The following is a 23,049-nucleotide window of genomic DNA, read 5'->3' on the forward strand; positions in this document are numbered from 1 at the left end:
AGAAGAAAGAATATGTACATTGTATGGTATGCAGCATGCAGGGATAATGCATTTCATAAAAATTTGGCGACCCCCAAAAAACTTCTGGCGACCCCCACTGGGGTCGCGACCCATAGTTTGCGCACCACTGCTCTAGAGGATCCCTTGCCAATTAAATTTTCAAAAAAATTTAATTATACTAGAAAAAATTAATTAGATTAAAAAATTTATTATAAAAGCTTAGATTTTTTTTAAAAGTTTCGTTTTATGTATTAAGAATTTGAAAAAGAAAAGAAAAGGGAAAATATTTTTTAAGTTAGATTATTATTTAAAGAAGGCTATTAAACAAAAATTTCTTACTTCTACTTTTAAAAGTCTTGCATCTGTAAAACTTAAACAAATGTATATAAAGTAATTTTGAAAAATAATAAGGAAAAAAGATTGAATGAAAATAGTTGATGAGAAATCACTATATATTTCAATGATTCAGACTAAGAACTAATGGGGCGCTTAGTGATTTAATTATTAAACACCCTCATAAAGGACATAATAATTGTGAGATACAGGATGTTATAGAGTTTGAAAATAAAACATCCACACTTTAATCATTTTTACAGGCTTCACACCAGAGCAATATTCATAAATGTAATTAAAGTAAAAGTAAAATTCTAAAGGTAATTATGAAATCAACGTAATTATATAAGATAATATAAATAATTGTAGTTTTTCATATGATTTTTATTTAAAGGTAATATCCTACACATTGATCATTCCAGAGCCACATTACAACTCTGAACTGCGAGTTGTGTTGTGCACCTCCAAATTATGACCTTAATCATTCTGTTTAAAGATAACAGTTTATTTTCATTATTTCAAAGTCCTTTTAATGCAAATGTCCTTTTGCTAATAAACTTCTTTTTTTAGAGAGTATGCGGAATGTTACCCCCTATATAAAGGAAAATGTGTACTATTATAGAAATGATTATGAAATTAAATGTATCTTAAATAAACGTTTTTTAAATATGCTTAAACTCATTCTATTTATTCATTTCCTCTTAAGCATGTTCTTCTTTTTTTTCCTTTCAGCCAAACTCTAAAATTGGAAAAAATGGGTGGGCAACCTCTTGATATGTCACAGTATCTCAAAATATTTTCTACCTGCAGAGTTCCAAATATTCCTAAAGATTCACTTGCATTCTATGGAATGGAAAAAGATAGGCCTAAGCATATTGTTGTTGTGCACAATAATCATGTAAGAATTTTTTATAAATTTTTGTTCATTATATAAATTTTTGTACTGCAGTAGAAAACTATTCATTTATGTAGTATTGATTTATTTATGTAGTGTTCATTCATTTATGCTTTAAATATTATATAATATTAAGAATTTTTCTAAAATAAAAACTGACACAATTGAAACAAGCTTATATAGTTATAGTATTTATTCCCAGCCCAATTAAAAGATTTTAATCAAGTTTTTTTTAATTAATATTAACAATTATAGTTTAGTTTATAAATAAGTCTTAAGAACTTAGTTTAAAATATTTTTTAAAAAGTTTTTATTAAGAAATGACTTATATGTGAATAAAAAATTACCTGCTTTCTTATTAAAATCATTTATAAACTGATGCTTGCACTTCAAAAAATGGAAAATATACATCATATGAAGTAGATTTAAGTTAGTTCTTAGCATTATATCTCGGTATAAGTTAAATATCATTTGATATATGACTGTATTATTATCTTTTCACTCTGTGATATACTATGAAAGTAATAGATTGATTTATTTTAAAAAAAAAAAAAAATTGCAAAATGAAACACGTAAAAGTTATGTTTTCAAATTCAATAATTGAATTTCTTAATTATTCTATATTTCTGCTATAGCAGTTTAAATACTTTTATTTAGTCACCTAAATGTTATTATTTTTAAATTTGATACTTTTTAAGATATAAAATCAAAAAAACTATGTAGGCTGCTTAATAGCCTTTATTTATTTATTTCAGTATTTTAGTGTTGATGTGTATGGAAATGATGGTAAACCTTTAAATGAAAGCCAACTTTTAGCCCAGTTACAAAAAGTGATTGAACAGTCTCAGTTTCCAAAACTACCTATTGGTGCTCTTACAACACTTGATAGAGATAACTGGGCAAAAGCATACAAAAGATTATGCAAGTGTAAGTACAATCAAATCTGAAATAAAGTGTGATGCCACAATTGGCATTACATATTTATTTTCTATCCTTTTAAAATATCTTTCATTACTTAAGCTTATTTTTTATTAATAGCATTACATTTAAAATAAATCAAAAACTTAATCTTTTAAAACGAACAGAAAATATTTATTCTTCTCTTATACATCAATGTAACGGATACTTTTTATTTCATTACTAATGCAGACTTATTAATTCACTGTCGCCTCTAATCGAAAACAAAAATCTATTTATAACTTTTTATTCTAAATTTCTAACCGCTAAATGTTTCGGTTGCATGGTTGTAATAATTCTCATAAATTTGTTGGCGACTCGTGATCGCCAAGGTGTTCTTTTAAACCCAATATTGATATGCTGGTTGGCTTTGTTTTGGCTATGTTATATTTTGATAAATCGCCAATTTTGGATCTCCTACCCATACTTTCTCTGTCCGTTATGAATAATTATATTCACTTTTAATTTCAAATTTGTGGAGACTGGGCGTCCCCCTTACGGGCCTCCCCAGTCTTAATTTCCAACCATCAGAAATGATATTCTGGTTGTATGATCTCTCTATAAGAGGGTATTCTGATTTCATCCCTTTGAGGGAATCCTTTTTTCTTTTTTTTTTTTTGGATGAAGAAATGGCCATTCTCTATATCACCAATTATGTTTAATAAAATCTAAATTTCACTAAACAATTTGTATATTCTTTCCTGGAGACTGTATAAAACTATTTTCCACTATACGAATATTGACGGTTACTGACGGAGAACAAACCTCCTCCATATAAGGGTTGATTTTTTTGAAAGAAATTCATACCTGTCAAGTAATACAAAGTCATTGGAATATTTTATAGATTAACACTCAGCATATTCAAAAAATGTGTGAATATAAAAATAGGTGATCAAATATGTAGTGTAATGTGTTATGGAATGTATGTTAAGTTTGTTATATTAAGAATAAAAACTTTATGACCATAAATGATAAAAAAAAATATCTTAATCACAAACGTCTCATTAACTATTTAAATATAATATTTTTGAGTTTTAGCATTTATTTTTGCTTTCTATGTTGTTGTGGCATTATCAGAAATTGCGTGAAAACCTATGAAATATTACTTTCCCACCTGTATGCAACACCTATTTTTATTTTGTTAAATTATATTCTATTCTGAATAATCACTATTAGTTACATTTTGTCGGAACCATATTTGTAGTTGAGGGTTGAGTAAGCTTAAAAATACAAAAATTTAGTTAACAATATATTTTACATATGGAGTATGATAAAAAAAAAATTTTTTTACTTTACTTGTGTTTATTTTTTTTCTCTTAGATGATTCAATGAATAAGGAATCTGTAAGAGTGATACAAAAAGCAATTTTAGTTTTATGTCTGGACAAACCTGTATCAGATGCTGGATTATTAAATAGGAAGACTCATGTAGCTCTTCAGACTATCCATGGAGGAGGTGCTCAAGCAAATGGTGGAAACAGATGGTATGATAAAACTATTCAGGTAAGGATACTCAAAAGATAAATTTTTATCGGAATTGCAATTCGTATAAATTGGTTCTTTTCTATTTATTTGAATTTGTTATATTTGATGGTTGTTGCTTTTTTTTTTTTTTTTACAGTATATAAAACTAAACATTTAGCATACTGAGCTTAATTTTTTTTCCATAAGATCTACATATTTTCCTCAAATTTAAATAACTAATTTTTTCTTAAAATTCCTTTTAAGTTGTTTGTCTTAAAAATGCTTTTTTGTTGCATTCCCAGAGATCCAAAATTTATAGAGCTTTGCCACAAACCCCATTTCAACAAGGATAATACCACCTCAGGGAAAAAAACTTCCAAACTTAGTGGATTTAAAATTCCTTTAAAACATTCAGGGAAATCAAATTTTTTGCTTAAAAAAAGTTCAAAACCTAGAATGTTTGATTTTGTTTTCTTTTTGTAAATATTTTTTCTAATAGTCATAATTTTTAGCATAAACTCCTCCCCTCAAATTATTAGTTTTTAACTGCATATATTTTCATGAAGTTAATTCAACAAGGATCAAACCACCGCAGGAAAAAAGCCTTCCAAACTTGGAGGATTTAAAATTTTGTTGAAACATTCAGGGAAATCAAAATTTTTGCTTAAAAAAAGTTCAAAACCTAGAATGTCTGATTTTGTTTTCTTTTTGTAAATATTTTTGCTAATAGTCATAATTTTTATCATAAACTCCTTCCCTCAAATTATTAGTTTTTAACTGCATATATTTCATGAAGTTATTTTTATTGTAATTTATTCCCTGTGATGTTTGAATAATTTTTAAGTTTCTTTAATTTAATTAAGTATGTTAGATCTGAACTTGAACTAATTATAAGAAGTTTCTTTTTTTTTTTAGTTTTAGGTACTTAATTATAAACAATCTTTTTGAAATTCTTCAATTATTTGATTAATTGAAATTATTTATTAGGCATTCAATTTTGAGGTTTGTATGTATCATGGTATTGTATTCTGAAACTAGTTATCTTATAGAAATGATAGTGATTTCATAATAATATATATTAATAACTTTTAATTATTTGTGCTTTTTAAGATTTTTTATTAGTAGTTTATGTCCACATACATTATTCTTATGCATTCTTAACTTATGTATTGTGTTGATGTTAATATTATTTTTTGGAATTTTTACTCTTGGTATTCAGGAAATTTTCTTCCAGAAATTTACTATCAACCCTAATCCAATCAAATTTTAAAATTGAAAAGCCTCTTAAAATTCCTATACTTCCAGTCTTTAACCAAATTATGTCCTATAAAGAAGCAATTTTTTTTATTTATTTCAAGATTACGGTTTTTTTTTTCTTCTGAATTCAAAATTATATCTTTTGTAATCTTTTAAGTAAACAATATAAATTTTATGAACCATATTTATGTTTTCATTTGCTTATATGATTTGTTTGCTTTTCTTAAACATTAGTTTATTGTTGGAGCTGATGGTGTTGTTGGTCTGACCTATGAACATAGTCCAGCTGAAGGTCCTCCTATCACTCAAATGATGGATCACGTCTATGATTATATGTAAGTAATTGAAATACTACTTTCATCGTAATAACTTTTATATAATATACAAATGACATAAATAAAATTTCTTATTCTCTGTAGCTTGTATGTGTCTTAGTAAAACAACAAGTATAATATTGAATTCACACAAAAATTTCTTGCATGCATTTTTTGTAGTACTAGGGTTCTTTAGAGAATTCGAGAAACTCCTTAGTTCTGTCCCAAATCCAAAATATCAAAATTATCCATTGAATTTAAGGGCGATCTCTTGATATATGTTGAAGCATTGCTGTGTTAAATTGGACTATTGTTTTAATATTTCATGCACCAATACTATAAAAAATGTGTCAAAAAACTTAGTAATTTTATTTATTTCATGTTTTATTGGATGTAAAATTTAAAATTATAATTTTTAGGCATCTTATTCTTGTTTTTTTTTCTCAAAAAAATAATAATGAAAGATAAAAATTCATGTTTAATTCAACATTTTTTTTTAATTTTCAACAATTATTTGTTACTACAATTCACATACCAAATATTCTTCTTAGCTTTGCTATTTAAATTTTTATTCATTCTTAATTAAAATTTCTTTCTAATTTGTTGCATTTTCTTCTTCTTTTTTTTGCAGTGATAAAACCCGGGGAAATAAATGGTTACCTTCAAGTGCTGTGACTGAACCTACCAAGTTAAGATTCAGGCTTTCCGATGAAACTGTTCAAGATATTGAAGAAGCTGAAAAAGACCTAAAAAGGTTCATTTCCAATACTCATCTTGTTATTTAGAATGTTCTATTTGTATTTATTTATGTTTTAATCTTTTACTGATTTGTTTGTGAAGTAATCGATAGTATTAAAATTGAACATTTCGGCGCTTGCAGTTACTTTCTAGTTACAAAATAATAAAGTTAGAAATATGCCAGAAGTGTTCCTTTATAAGTTAATCTTTCAATACTAGTATTAGATAAGAAATATTTAATGTTGTGTTGCTTTTTAAAACCCTGAATCTTTCTAAAAATAGCTTTTAATGATAGAATAATAAGTGACTCTCTAAAACATTAGTTATTATAAAGGTATTTACCATTCATATTGATATTGTGGTAATTCTTTTCTTTCATTATAAAACTTTTGAAAACATAAATATTACTTATGCAGTCACAAAATCCATTGATGAAAAATTATTAAAACTTCTTCAATTGTATTATTAGAATTTTTAGAAAATCTTCCTCTTGATATCTGTTTATTATTATTAAATTCTGTTATAAAATTAATAATTTTTCAGTCTAAAATATTCCTTGTTTAACTTTTGACGCTTATGCCTTTTTAATTTAAAATTATAAAAGACATTTCAGCTATGTTCCACTTTTTATTTAGTCTTTTTTTTAATGCAAATATTTTTAAATTAAATTTTGTTACCTATCCTCTATGGTGTTAAATTCTTTAATTTATCCCGTATCTCTATCTATGCATTATATTTAAAAAAAATTTCAACTGTCAACATTACTGAATTTAGGAAATATCTATATTTTGATATTAATAATTTTATAATTATGACTTTTACCTTGAAAAAGTAATAAATTGACAATAGGATTTCAATTTCAATGTTTTCATTATTTCACTATTTTGAGAACTAAAATAGCTTTCTATAATATTGATTTAAGAAATATTTAGCTTCTCAGCATAGCCACAAAAGAGGGAATTCTTGAAAAATCTGGATATTTTATCAATCGAAAAAAAATCAATGAAATGTTAATCTGTTAGTTTTTTTTTATATATATATATATAAAACGATGGNTATATATATATAATATCCAAAAATCACAAAAAACGATGATACCGAAGAGTCATATATATTTTTCCGAAAAAAATGACACCTTATGCTTGATCTTATTATTCTAAGTAGATTTTTTATTATGCTTTATTCAATTTTAATTTATACAGTACCCTACAATATTAAATTGACACTTTCATCTTTTGGCTGTTTTTCTTTTTTTTCAAATTAGTTTTTTTTTTACGTGTTTGCTCCTATCCTGCTACACTTCAAACAACATTATTTTTCTCATTTTTGTTCATTCATCTAACTTAGTCTTTATAAATTAAAAACTATATTTAAGTATTTTGATAATCAAGAAAACATATTAAGATCATAATAAAAAAACTATGATTAAATACTGTAATGTTTACAGTTTTTCATTAGTTTTGTTATTTCTAATGAAAATCTTCTTTTCATGAAACTAATTATTTACAACATATATTTTGTTTTAGCCTTGTTGATGATCTTGAGATGTCATGTTTTACTTTTGAAGCTTATGGAAAAGATTTTATCAAATCTCAGAAATTGAGCCCTGACAGTTATATTCAAATGGCTATTCAGTTAGCATATTTCAAGTATGATTTACCATTGGCCTTTATTTTAACATGTTTTATTATGTATTTTATTTTTATATCCAGGAGTGATTGTATTCCAGGGATATCCCGAAATTCCGGTTTTTTGTATTATCCTTCCTGGTCTAAAAATTAGGAGCAGATCAAATTATTTTTTTGGGAATATCGCGGAATTCCGCATATCTCAAAATCATTAGTTCTCAAATTTTTGCTAGTCAAAAACTTATAATCCGACGCGATTTGCACGGTTTCTTCAATCTAAAATTCAAATTTTGAAAGTTTTGCTGATTCCTGCTAGCGAGACGCTTACATACACGTGATTCTTATGCCAATGGGCAGAAATTCGCCAATTGATTCTTTTAGTTTGGTGAATTTTTGCCATTTTGAATATTTGAAACTGCTCTGGAATTCGCTAATATCATGATTCCTATTCACGTGGTTTGAATATCAAGCATCAATTTTTGTATTTAACCAGTTTAAGTCACACGTAGCGATTTGTATTCACATGAGTTAAAAATCGTACATCGCGATTCATATTCACCGAATTTTAAAAGCCCAACACTCCAATGCCAGGGTTCCCACGGTCCTTGAGAGTCCTTGAAAGTCCTTGAATTTTTTTTTGCTAAATTTAGGTCCTTGAAAGTGCTTGAAAAACGTCTTAGGTCCTTGAAAAACTTGATAGGTCCTTGAATTTGTCCAATACTGCCGACGGCCCTTTTTACAAAACACCCGTGGATCTTTCTCGTTCTTTCTGTTTTGTTCCCGAGCTCTCTCACGTGGTTTTTAACGCCACCGTTTCTAACCGGGCCTAGCGTCTTGGTGTCTGCCAAGCGCGCGGAACACAGCAGACAATCAATGCGCTCGGGGCGAGACTCCACTTCATCTTCTGTCGCATATGCTTAGATCTTCTTTTTTCTTATCGAAACTGGAATACTCTCGAATTTCGTAACAATATGTACCTTGTAGTTTTCAATAAATTTGCCGTTTTACCATCCGCACTTGTCCTTACGTTTGCGTCATTTCAAAACTTTATTGTAAAGCGTATTCGCAAAGGCACGGCTTCGTATTTGTGTTATGTAGTTTAGACTAGTTATGCCTGGGAAGTGCTATTTTAATCCCCAATGGATGGATAATCAAGCTTATAAAGAATGGATTTTATCGATGCCCGAAAAGAAGTTCAGAGCCAAGTGCCGATTATGCATGAAGGAGATCGATATCGCGAAAATGGAAGAATCTGCTCTGAAATCACACATGAAAGAAAGGTAAAACAAAAAAGCAGTCTCATGCCCTGAGTTCTCTTTTTCCAAAGACATCAACATCTAATTCATCTGGTGTAAATACTCCTTCAACATCGTGTGCCCCATGTGAAACAGAAACTTTAGTGGCCGAGGTAACATTGTCTTCTTATCTGGTCAAAAGGAATGTGCTTGATGCTGAAATTCTCTGGAGTCTGAAGTGCATCACTAGTAATTATTCATGTAACTCCTGTGAAGGGATTAGTAAATTGTTCTCCAAAATGTTTGCTGATAGCTGTATAGCGAGACAATTTTTTTGTAGTGCCACAAAGTGAGCCTATTTGGGCTCCTTTGGATTGGCACTATACTTCAAAGGGATTCTTATAAATGAGCTGAAGAATGTTGATTGCTACACTGTACTCTTTGATGAGACGTTAAATCAGTCTCTACAATCTAAGCAGATGGACATTATGGTAAGGAATTGATAATAAAGTTTGCACTAAGTATCTTACCTCCCAATTTATGGGTCATGGAACTGCAGAAAATATTTTGTCCTCTTTTTACAAATGCATGGATGATGGTTAAAAGCTCTCTAAAATACTTCAATTATCCATGGATGGACCCTATGTCAATTGGAAATTCTATTAGAAGCTTCAGTGTGAATTAAAAGAGAAATATTCCCACCAGGTCATATTCATTGGCAATTGTGGTTTACACATAACGAATAATGCTTTTAAACATGGTGAAAATGGGATGTGTTCCTTCTAATCTTTATTTTCAGAAAGAATTGTTGCTGCATAACATTTAGAGAATGTTGTGTAAATTATGGATGAATAATTTCAGAAACGATGTTTAATAGAGGAAAGGAGGGGGTTATGGAATAGTCATGGAATATGGAATACCTAAAATTTAGCTCTGTCTTTCATGCAGCCTTCACATGGAAATACACAGGATTAAAGGATTTCACCATTAACACCTCATTACCATTAGTTATAGATTGTGCTGAAAATGATTTTGAGAATTAGTATGCAAAACCAGTAGGGTTGTTTTTAAAAAAATATAAATTTTAGTCCATAATACATATACTCTCTTCTCTCTATATAGGCAAAGCATTTAGGTATTATATTTGAAATTAATTATTGCCACAACAAGCATTGTTGCTTCTAGTAAAATAGAAGAGAATAATTTTTAAAATTGGTCTTAGATTAAGGTCCTTAAAAATTTTGTTGAGGTCCTTGAAAAGTCCTGGAAAGTCCTTGAATTTCAATCTCATCATAGAGTGGGAACCCTGAATGCGATTCTTGTAAAAACTGAGATTTTTCTTAAATTAGTTACTATAAAGGTATGATAATCATTGGCAGGTAATTAATTTAATTAGTAATTTTATTTCTAAAGAAATTTGTTAAATAAAAAACATGTATGGTACACAAATTAAAATTTTGATATCGATTTTTTGCACATAAAATTTTCAAGGTTTTTCACTTTGTGTCACATTTGCCCTGTATATTACACCACATACCTAAAATTAACCCACAATATTTGAGATCATTACATAATAATCAAACGTTATTTTTTATATAGAGATAAATTATGCAATATATTTCACATGTTTTTGAATTAGACTGAAGTTTTACATTTTAAGTAAGTGAGATTTTATAAAAAACACATAAACTTTCATATCCTGAAATAATTTGGTTATACATATCAAAAGCAGTTTTCATGACATTTGATTGAAAATGTGTGTTTAATTTAATACATTTAAAAAAATTGAGTTATTGTTTAAGTTGTATTTAAACTCTATAATTTTTAATAAAATTACTTTTAAAACTAAATAGTGTTTTCAAATAATTTTCATACTTCTTTTATGTGCAGGTATAAACTAAAAGAGTGATTATTGATATCAAAAATATTATTTAATGTACTTTAAATTTCTTTAATTGGTAAATTGTTGTTCTTTTATTCTATTTTTTTAATAATCGTTGTTTATTAATACATTTGGGTAACTATTTGTACATAAATTTAAATCATACTTAAATATTTAAGAAAATACTTTTATACGATTGTAAAAACTATAAGTTAATTTAAAAACTAGAGCAAGTTTCTTTCAACTAGCAAACAATGCATTATCATACTTTTGTTTTATTGCTCAATACTTTAAGGACTTCTTTCAATAAAGAACTTTAGTGTACCTCACATAGGGCATGCTTGAACCAGTAATCACTAAGGCTGTTCTTAGTTGGATATTGAAATTGCTTTTAACATGTTTTTGTAAAAATCTCAATTTTTCAATAACATTTTGATCTTACCATTAAATGCTAACTGAAAAATTGGTAAACAAAATTATGTCTTAAAAGTTTTTGATTTATTTGAATTAATTGAAAGATTTGAAGTAATATGCAATGTAAAATTTCAAAGAAGTTTCAAAATCTTAATTAGTTCAAAGAAAAAAAAATATTTGCTAAAATTTATTTTAAATGTATTTTTACAATTGTATTTACAAAAATATTTTTTTCTGTTGTCTGATAAAATTTTATATTTTATATAAGGGGAATGATCCGTTTTTGTCCATTTTTCATTAAAATTATGATTAGATTATTATCTATTGCATTTATAGAATTAACAAGTGTCGACAAATCAGTAACGTGGGAAATTGATTCTACTCATGAGTCATAACAACTGAAAATTGGTTGTGCTGGGGAAAAAATGGTTTTTGCCCATGCTTGATTTTTTTTTATTTTACGGACATAAACCATTCTTTTCTCTTGATTTTTTTTAAAATGATAATAATCATCTAAACAATTGATATGTGGTACCATTATTGACGATAGTTCCACCAATTATGAGTCTATGATATGTATTTTTAAAACTGTCCCTAAAAAGGAGCTGTTGTCACTAATAGATTAATGTGAAGCATACAATGTTTCTCTAACTCAATTTATTTAGGTATTAATTTTACTTTATTTTATCATTCTACAAGAATACATGGAGAAATAGCAGCAACATATGAATCAGCATCCCTCCGCAAATTCTTGCATGGTAGAACTGATGTCATACGTTCTGCCTCCGTTGACAGCTTAAAATTTTGTGAGGAAATGGCTAAAAAATCCTCATTGCCTGCTGACAAAGTTTTAGCTTTAAGGACTGCTGTTGAATCGCACAAGGATTATACAAATCAAGTAAGTCCTTTTTATGTTTATATTATATTGAGTATAATGTGTCTATTATGTGCAATCTATCTCTGTGGCACCCAAATTGTGATTCACAAATTATTCCTCAAAAGAATCCCAAAGTGATCCACAAAGCAAGCCATTATGCATCACCTTTAAAGGCTATTTAAAAAGATAAAAATCTGAATTGTAAGCTTATTAGATAATTTTAGTTTACATCATTCTTTAACATCTAGTGTTTGAGTGTGTTATGTTGTTGATCAACAAAGGTAGATTGAAAAAATATTTTTCTTAAAGAAATTAGATAGATTTTTTATTAATTTGTTTACTACTTTTCTTATAAAAATAAGATTATTTTTATATTATAATTTTTTTTAAGTAATTTTATTTTAATTCTAGAAAAAAAAAAATTTTTAGGGAAGCAATCTACTGTACTAAAGAATGCTTGTGAAAATGAAAATATAGTAATTAAAAAAATTCAACCTTGTTCAAGTTATATAATCCAAAATTTAGTTGTATAGTTTCTTTGGATTATAAATTATAGAAAAATGCCTAATTCTGCTATGCTATCAACATTTGTTCTATTCTTTAGTCCTGAGTACTGAAATAAATCTGGAGTAAAGGCTAGTGAGCTGAATTCCAAACTACAATTAATCTCTTTATAATTTGTTTTTTGAGTTTTTCAAAAAAATTAATTTTTTCTTTTAAAAAAATTGAAGCAAATATCTTTGGTTAAAAATAATGTTAAAAAAATATTACTTGATGAAAATATTATTTTTTGTTATTATTGCGAAATAATCGAGTAATGGTCACTTCACAATAAAGGAATTGAAATTATGAAACTTCAGCATCTTCAGTGTTAAATCTTTTTGAGTTTTTTTTTCCCCTAATTTTTAGAAATGCTGCAAGAATCAAAATGAAAAGCTGATGCAAAATTATACTATTTTTTTTTAAAAAAAAATAAAATTTATAGAGCATAGAATAAAATTTTAAGATGGAGTAGAATATATGTAGAGATATAAATTACTTCGAGAAAATGCTGATAGTTTATTTTTCAGCTAATAATGTAAAAAGAAATACAAGATAGCTTTTATATTTGCTTTCTCTGCTATGAAAAAATATGTTTATTTTTTAAAAGAAGAAATAAACAATTCATTGATATAATATGTGAGCCATTCTCATGGAAAGATGATTTTTGCAGTCATTGACCAATATATTTCTGAAAATTCTGATGAACAATGCTAAACTGTGTTAATTAGTAAAAAAATATATTCAGTCTTGAAATTTTTTTTAACTGGCACCCATGTATCAATCATACATGTATTTTTAAGCATTAATATTTTAAGACAGTAAGTAAAGAGGCAGAAAACCATTTTTTAAAAAAAACTGTATATATTGTAATAAATAAGAGAAATTTATTTGCTTGTTTGAGTTACTGCTCCAACAAAAAAAAATCTGTTTTTACCATAAAATAAAACAATACTATTCATGTATTTAATAAGGCCTGAATTAAATTTGTTATTATAAATATATAAGGTAATCATAATTTGTTATAAAACTTACGAAAATTCTGATTTAATATTGAGAATTGTTTGATACATTCTAATTTATATTATGTAATTAATTCAAAGTATTACTTTAGGTGGAAACCATTTTGAATATCTCTTCCACTGTTCTGTGTATTTACACTGAGTGCTTGCACCTATTGACTTGTCATAAATAAAATAATTTTTTATTTTGCAAATGCCACACATTAAAGGAAATAGCACATTTGCTGTTTGTGCACTTGCTCTTCAATACTTTTTAACAAAAAAACTTAAACCACTTAGTGCAGGACACATATCCAAATGTTCAGCTTCCATAGCCTGAGTCACAGAGTACAATCAGGTGAGAGGACGATGTCAATTCGAAAGAGATGAGAACTCAGACAGTTATGTCAACATTCTAAACCATTTATTAGTAACTTTTAGAACACATTTAGGGTTCTCATTTAGAATTGATCCCTTGATGTCTCAGCATTCGGTTTAAAATTTGGTTATATGTAATATTAGTAAAAAGCCTCTAAGAATGAAAAGTCAATTTTTGTATAGGTCTTACAAATGTTATTATGGAAGAATTTAACAGTGTTTATATGTGTTTGTTAGTATTTAACAGTATTCTGTCTATTAAAAAGCTTGCAGACTCTGAAATATGCTTATTCAGTTTCTTGATGCAAAAGATGTGAAAATGAAATTGGTGAATTGTTACAACAAGAACTGAAAACATTATTTAAAAAATAGAATATAAATATATGACTATGCAGGATAAGAAACAAAGTGAGCAATTTTCTGCCTTTAACACTAAACATACCATAACCCGTCAGCGAACCAGTTATGAACTTTTGCATTGAAAATGCACATATCTTATCGCCTTTGCTCTTTTGATTTCATGACTTTCTCAATTAATTATATACAGTTAATATTCTATTATTTTTTTATTTGTATTTTTTTTATTTTAGTAATATTTGTCGCATACCGGTCATTTGACCAAGACAATAATATATTGCTTTATAAGGTTATTGGGTTTGAAATTATTATGTACATGCTTATTCAACATGTTGTATTCAGTTTGTTGCTCATTTCTGCAAAGACTGCTGTGCTGTTAGTTCAACCAAAATAACTGCGTTAAAATTTCAAGAAAGTACCTGAAATTTTAGTTTGGAAGTAGCATTTTAGTGTAAAAAAAAGTAACAAAAACTAAAAGTTTTAATAGTTATAAAAATGTCAAAACAATCAGGACAGTACAAGTTCTTAGAAGATATAAATAATGTAGGCGAAGAGTTTTCGGAATTTGGTGAAGATGAATTTTCTGAGAATGAAGATGTTCTGATTGAAATAATAATCAGTTTGAATGTACCGATACTGACAATAAAGAGGAAAATATTGTGAGTATATGCTGTGGACAAAAAGAATAAGATTTATCTCAAGTTCTGAAGAAGAAATAGAAAAAAAAAATTAACAGCATGTTGCAATTCATGGATCTGTTTAGAAAGTAATTCAAATAGGTGGAGCATCTTTAAGATCACCACTTTATAATTTTTTCAGGCAAGAAGTATGCCTAATTTGATATGCAAAATGTCATATTAAGAAGGGTTAAGCTAGGACTGAATTTTTGTTGATAATTGACGATTGTTATGAACCATATAAAAACATACAAAATAGAAGAAGCAAAGAGAGTGTTAGTATTTGATAAGTATATATCTCAAGAGAAGTTAGATGCATTTATTGCAATTTTATATGCACAAGGTGCATACGGAGCAAATAATTTTAAAGTTTCTTTTTGTGGAATAACTTCAGGGCTTAACTTTTTCTCCGAAAATATGAGAAGAAATAATTTTATAGAAATACTCAAATTTATCCATTTTGATAAAAAAAAAAAGTGAGCTGATCCAACTTTTGAAAACAGACAAATTTGTAATATAATATAAATTATTTATATATAATTTAGTTTAATTGAAGTTAATTTGTTTATTTCCTTCCTAACATCTATATTTCTTACATTCAATCTGGAAACATTAAATATGGTCATTTGGCCAGCTATGGTAGAAATAGGTATGTAATAAGGGTTGGTAAGTTTAGTGTTAATGAAAACTTAGTATAAAGTATTGATGGGAAATTTTTAATGTCATGACAGATTTCTATATAGATGAAATTCAAAAACTGTTTATTTAATACATCCTGATTTAATTTTATGGAAAATTTTATTGAACTCTGGCTTTTGTTTAAAAATGTTTTTAAAAAAACGATCTTTACATAAACTCCCTTACAATTTAAATATTTTTACTTGCAGTGTCATTTTTTTAAAGCAATCAATCTGAAATCAAGTTTATTTATTCTGTTTTGTAGATTTTAATAAATGATAGTCTTAACAAAACGTCACAATATATATTTTTTAATGTAATTATATTGTAGTTATTGGAGGTGAAAATGTCTAAGCGCAAATGATTTAATTTTTCAGGCTGTTAATGGTATGGGTATTGATAGACTTCTTTTGGGTCTGAAAAAAATTGCTTTGGAATCTGGCATGAATGTTCCAGATCTATACATGGATGGTGGTTACACAACAAGTACTCATTTCAAGTTGTCTACTAGTCAGGTATACTTAATAAGTTTTATATTCGAGCAATAATTCCCAAATAAAAGCAGCAGAAGTTCAACTGTCAAATAATATAGTTTGATATTTCATACTTTTTAAAGGAATAACTTGTACCTAATTGATATCTGAAGCATCAATGTATGCATAATCTAGTTACTACACATGAGAAAATTTTCATGGGGGTAAGGTTAGCTCAAATTATTATTGCACCTATATTACTTAGTACACTAATACATATATCATTTAAAAAAAGGAGGAAATTTTCTTTTTTGCATTGGCAAAACAGAAATAGTCAGTTAGTGGGCAGTCATATACATGAAAAACAAAACAGTATCTAATAAATAAGGCATCTACTAAATAACAAAATCTACTGAAAGCAACCTCAACATCAAATTTAATCATAAATTAGACATGCCTTTTCAATTCCCATAAATAAAGCTTTAAGCCGTATCTTTCTGGGATGATATCCTTTATTCGTTATTTAATTTAGTTTAGTTCCTGTTGTTATCTTCAAATTAAGTTCAAATTCACAATTGTATATGTATATTATTCCGGAGGAAAGTAAGTAATATTCCATTTCTACAGGCCACAATAGAATGGCTGAACTATTATTGATGCCAGTGACTGGTAGTTGAAAAATTTAATAAATTTTCAAACAATCTTGAGTCCTTTGTTCAAATTCTGCTAAACAAATAACAATACATGAATATTGGAAAAACTTTCTGTTGAGTAAAAATAGTTTATGTTCAATATAAATTAAAATAATTGAAATAAAATTTAAGTGTAGCTCTTAATTTATTGTATTCGCAAAATTTAACTTTAAAACTTTTTATCTAAGTCTAAATACCAGTTTATAAAATTGTTCTCTTTATAAAATCAAATGTACTCAAAGCAAATGAGATTTTAAAAAGCCTCTCAGCACTTAATCAGTTAAATTTTATGAAGTTAACATAATCTTTAAATAGAATGAAATACAAAGAAACAATCTACTATGAAGTTCAACGACATTCTTGATTTAGTATTAAATAATTATTTTCAAATAAATGGTAAATCGATGCTTTGAAAAGAAATTAAAAACCCTTTTTCATTCTTATAAAATAAAAATTTTTTTAAAAAAATATGCATACAACAAATTTTTTTTAGTAAATTTAATATACTTTTAAATTTTATTGTTAATTTTTTTCTTGTATATTTTAATATATTATATCTGCCAAACTACTCTGCAAATTATATCATTGAATGTGACATAATTTCTTAATTTATTTATTTGTTTATACACATACTAATTCATTTATACACATACTTACTAAATGCTCTTTATAAAATAGACTTACAAACCCATTTAAAATTGAAAAACAAATAGAACAGTTTAGAGAAGGGCAGCACAAAGCAGTATTTAAAATCGATAACTCTGTGTGCTGAAGCGCATTGATGACTTCACTGTTTCATCCAGGTGAAGATAGCTGTGCTGCTTGTTAACATGATAATTAATAAATTTATTGAATTCAATATTTTTAAACAAAGACTTCTTAAAATGTTCAAAAAATTTATCATCCTGTGCTACATAGCGTATCATGAGTTTTATTGTTATTAATTTTGTTAAAACTTTTCATAATTGAATTTTATTTATAGATTTTACTTTTATGCAAATTCAGTGCATCATTTTATCACTTATCTCTGATTTTTAATTAATAAATCGAAATTACAATTTTAAAATTATGTTAGTCTGAGCGTAAAATGTTCAATAAAATTTATTTCATTACTTTACGTATTCTTAGGTTCCATCTTCACTTGATTCTTTTATGTGTTATGGTCCTTTAGTTCCTGATGGTTATGCTTGTTGTTACAATCCAAGACCATCCTTTATCAATTTTGGTTTATCTGCCTGCAACAGCAGTCCAGCTACGCACTCCAGCAATTTCATGGCTGCTCTTACTGAAAGCCTTACTGAAATGCATGATTGTCTTGTACAAACTCAAAAGTCAAAACTTTAATCGTAAAAATAAAGCTAAATATTGTTTTGAATGTTATATAAAAACTGAACATTTTATATTGCCAATGAAATGTTAGTTTGTAGAATTAAAGAAACTTGGATTATTGGGTTAAGTCTATAGAAGACTAGCAAAAGAAGTTCATTTGTTATTATTTATAATTTATTAAGTGTTTATATATATATAAATGAATGAATGAACCGAAACTTCAAAATGCATGAAATTTATATTACTGAAAAAAATTGATAACTGTTTTGCTGAGCATTTTTCTACATGTAACAAAAAATTTTAAACTTGTATTTTTATTACAAATTGTATTCCAGAAATATTTTTTCTTATTGAGAACTGATATTAGTTACTTGTTATTTAACTTATGCTTGTAAGATTTAGAAGATAGGATGGCATCAAAACAAAACACAATCACAACAAAGGTACTAACTTCTTAATTTTATTATAATATGTTAAAAAAATTTTAATGAACCGTTTATTTATTTTGTCTTCTTAGTATTCCCATATAATAACTGATGACACAGACTCCTTATGTACTTTCTAGAATGTGTTAACATATCTCCATGGGATGGTTTGCTAACCACAATTTGTAAAAATTTGTTTACAACTTATTAAATTTCACAAATATGAAATTGTTATAAGTAAAAGTTATATAAAGTAAACATTTGTTTCATTACTACTTTTTTTAAATATGTACAAATATGTATGCACTTAAATTAAAAAATATTAAATTCGTAATTCTTAAAACTCAAGTTGAATTTTATGGGTGAAAAAAATTTTTGACCTTTTTTATTAAAGTTATTTCTTCTTGTTCATTTGAACTAATTTGGTGATCTTGCCCGGTTTTTTTTTCTTCCATTTTCTCCATATTGACAATTAGTGTAATGGTTATTAATATAGTGAAATATGTGTAAGTTGAACATTTATTTGACAATAATTTAACTATTCACTTAAGAAAATGTTCAATATTTATATATATATATTACCAAGTTCGTTCTTGATTATTGATATCAACTTAGACAGAAGATAAAGACTTAAAAGGTAGGCATTTTAACAGATTTCGTTGTACTTTTGTTGTACTTTCACCTTCTTTTTTTTCCCCACAAAACTATTTTTAAATGGAATTATCAAGCTTAAACTAAAAACCAACAGCACTTCTCACTACTTATATTTTACTTTAAAATGATTAATAATGTTAGAAATATAATAAATACTTTTATTGCATTTTGTGTATTCAGATATTTTTAAGAAACAAATGTGTATTTCTCTTTACTATTATTAAGTTTTGAAATTATTAATGCATTACTTATGTCTCAGTTTAAATTTATATAATAAATTTTATATATAATGATCTGAGTTTTCATAAGTATTTATTTATGTTAAAAAAAAGGATAATAAAAATAATTTTTATTGTATAAAGAGTGTATAATAATTATTTCAATATTTTATTCATCATCACTGTATAAAAATTTTATTTAAGTATATTTTATTGAGCAATTCTTATAATAATTCAATATACATAATTCAATATGTTCCTCTAAAAAAAAGAAGAAAAAATATGTTTCTTTTATATACTATTTGTATTTCTGTGGCTTCAATATCTTAAATATTTGACTTCATTATAGAAGTAAGAGTGAATGCAAAAATATATTGCATAATTAATGTTCATTTTTTCTCTTAAATTTGAATAAGGATTTGTTTTTCTTTCATTTTTTTCCTTTTTGTAAATTATTATTAAAATAACAATTTTTCAAAGTATTGAAAAGATAGGGATGAATCATAGTATTGTAAGAAAAATATTGTGATAGAGTCCTCAAGATAAATATTAAGGTAATGTAAAAAAAAAAAATTAAATCTTTTTTTTTTTTTTTAAATATTTATAATTTTATTGAACCTGTTTAAAAAAACACACTGCAAGACATAATACATTCGAAAGAGATGTGTGCTAATAAACATTATGCATTAATAGAATTTTAAAAAATCAGGCTTTATAGTTGTTAAGATTTTCCCAACACAAAATGCTTTCTCTTTATTTTTTTGTAACTGCAAAAGAAAAACTGTACAATAATATAATTTTAAATTATTGTATAAGTTGATGGTCTGTTATAAATTTACCATTACTTCGTTTCTGAAATGATCTGCGATTATTGAAGTAGGGTAACAGTTTGGTGCAGATGAGACATCGGTGCCCTTTTTATATATATTTTTTTCTGGTGCTCTAATTCTAATTAAAAATGCATTTTGTTTTTTTTTTAATTATTAAAAACGGTCTAATAGTTATTAGAAAATCTGTCAGACTCTTGGAATTATATTTGTTCTAAAATATAAAATTCAAAAAAAGTATTTTAATTTTTTTTTTCATTCATATTCAAAAAATTATCAATAGTTGATTTTGTAAATTAAAGAAATTTCAAGAAGGAATTACTGTTTCTTTTAGATTTAAATAACTGCAAATTAGTGCATATTTGAAAAATTATTCTTTGGAAATTAACCATGTTTGAAGAATTTTACCCGTAATGCGAAAAGGGACACCGTTGTCTGATGTTGTATTTTATGACCAAAAATTATTAAATTGCTAAATATAATATTTTCACTTATTTTGATCTAAATTAATACTGAAAATGAATGATAAACATGTTTAATAAATATTCTGTGTCAAAGGGTTGAGGGGCTGTATGTAATATATTATTTTGGTTTCTGATACATGATTTTTCTCACCTTGTAACAGAGACAATCTTTTTTTCCTCTCTTTTCTAAGAGAAGAGGTCAGAGTACCATGCTTCCGTCTGATTAACAAAAGTTGTTTTTAATCAAAACTTAAATTTTGCATAATTTTTAATTAAAAATTCTTAGTTTTCACTAAAGGCTTTCATTATCAAAAAATATGAAGTAAATTGCCTTCTATTTTTAAATTGCCGTCCGTCTTATTAACGATTATTATTATTTTATATTAATATTTTTTTCCTTGTAAATGTCAGTTTTTTAAATAATGATTTTATTTATTAATTTCTTTTCTTTTATTATAATGATATTTGATTCCAGATTACGAAATATTACGTTTTTTTAATAATTTGTTCCTATCTTGATTTTTTATTTAAAAACGCTACGTTTTTACTTCTATTTTCTTTCCTAGTAAATGTTATGGAGAATTAAAGAAATATGCCTCATACAACGGAATTTTCAAAACAGTGTATTACATTTTTTTTAGCCTTCTTAAAATTATAAATAAAAAATTTTCCTTTTTTTATCGTTATTTTTTTTTTTTTTTTTTTACATAAAATGTCTTGATTTTCCTTTTTGAACTACTACTAAATCTTTTTTTTTTTTCTAAAACCTTGATATTGAGAACTATTCTTTGCTCTTCGTTTAAATTAATTATGAACTATTTATTTTTATTTATTTGAAATTTGAGTCGAAACTTTTTTTGTAATTTCTCAAAAATTCTTCCTTTCTCTTTTTTCAATGTGGACTTAAAAAAATATAGAATCCACCTTCTCTCCAAATAAATTGAAAACAAATTAACCATGCGCTTTAAAGACTGTTTCGTGTGCTCTGAATTTAAAAAAAAATTATAATTCATTATTGTTCATTTCAATGTTACTTTTGTATAATATAGTACTTAAAAAGAAAGGCTTTCAAATCTATTGAAAAACAGCTTCACAAGATGAGCGGGAGTTTTAACAGTAGGATTTTATTTAGGGAAGTATATACACACTTTTCATAAAATTACACTACTGCTTTGAAACTGAACAACTACAAAAAAAGATCAGCTTATTAGAATTATGATTAGCGAAAGTAGGTCCCATTGGGAAAGAAGTCCAACTGCTATTACTGCCAACTATATGAATTAGGAAAGATATTTATATATTAATAATTGCAAAAAATAATTCTTCTAAGTATTACTTTAACTTATAAATGGGTTGTTGTTATTGTTTTTACTGACTACTTTAAAACACTCGTTTATTCTGATTTTGAAGATCATGAAGGATGCAAGGCACAGTATCTGATTGTTTTTTAAACAAGAGAAAATTTAAGTGCATTTGAAATAAACATTCAATAAGTAACCTTGGAAAACTTGACTTTTGGCTGTAAAATGCCTTGAGACAAACATCTTAAATGAGCCACTTGAAAGCTTGCTAACACGAACAATGGCAAGACATACTATCTTTATATAAACATTATAACTAATTTACTCAAATTCACTAAAATGTTCCATCTGAGCATCCTAATGCAAATGTATAGGAATTCTCTTTCCATATATGTGTTTTATTTACTGCTCGCTTTCTTAAGTTGCTGTTCGCCTAATGCCGGAGAGAAGGTGTTGTATGATCAGTCTGCAACTGCACTATGCTTCCTTACCATTCGACAATCGTGAACTTGTCTGAATCAGTAAGAGTCAAAGGTATTACATTGGAATTTATTCCGAACCATTAAGACACTATTGCAAAAAATGCTATCCGAGCACACACAAACTTCAGGAAATCAAAATAAGTTTCAGGATCTAAACGACCTAATTAACCATACCTACTGGACATTATAAATATTGGAGAATCTACTTGCGGATGCATGTACAGTATACTCGTGGATGTTGAAGTATACTGAATGATACTTCATGAGTATATACTGAATGCAGTGACAAAGAATCTATGCTGCCTAATTGATCATGGTTCTCGCTGCCTATTGATCTCGGTTTGCGTCTTTAAGGACCTCTCTGCGAGAACGGCATTGGTCATTGCACTGTCTCTTTATATTTTATATCTGTCGTTGAACAGCCGACCCAATTTTTGGGTTTGCGACAACTAATGTTCAACTCCGTTGCCTTGTAATTTTGAACCAATCCAGAAGACAAGGAGCTCCTGGATCAGTAAACCCAGAGGTATTGATTTGTTATGGGAACATGGAGGTCTTTG

At 26.8% G+C, this 23,049-nt stretch overlaps 1 protein-coding gene across 1 annotated transcript in view; it reads left to right on the forward strand.

Annotated features, from left to right (window-relative positions):
• LOC107452962 (carnitine O-acetyltransferase) overlaps positions 1-19,558 on the forward strand; it is a 33,997-nt gene extending 14,439 nt beyond the window's left edge. The window contains exons 6-14 of the mRNA XM_016069598.3: positions 1,066-1,231; positions 1,984-2,155; positions 3,506-3,687; positions 5,140-5,240; positions 5,851-5,973; positions 7,484-7,606; positions 11,816-12,014; positions 16,002-16,139; positions 17,918-19,558. Of these exons, the coding sequence (XP_015925084.1) occupies positions 1,066-1,231; positions 1,984-2,155; positions 3,506-3,687; positions 5,140-5,240; positions 5,851-5,973; positions 7,484-7,606; positions 11,816-12,014; positions 16,002-16,139; positions 17,918-18,133 (1,420 nt within the window). The 3' untranslated portion in view covers positions 18,134-19,558. The remainder of the gene's footprint in view (positions 1-1,065; positions 1,232-1,983; positions 2,156-3,505; positions 3,688-5,139; positions 5,241-5,850; positions 5,974-7,483; positions 7,607-11,815; positions 12,015-16,001; positions 16,140-17,917) is intronic.
• Positions 19,559-23,049: the final 3,491 nt, after the last annotated feature.

The sequence above is a fragment of the Parasteatoda tepidariorum genome, chromosome 8, assembly GCF_043381705.1.
Source record: "Parasteatoda tepidariorum isolate YZ-2023 chromosome 8, CAS_Ptep_4.0, whole genome shotgun sequence".
NCBI classification, from domain to species: domain Eukaryota; kingdom Metazoa; phylum Arthropoda; class Arachnida; order Araneae; family Theridiidae; genus Parasteatoda; species Parasteatoda tepidariorum.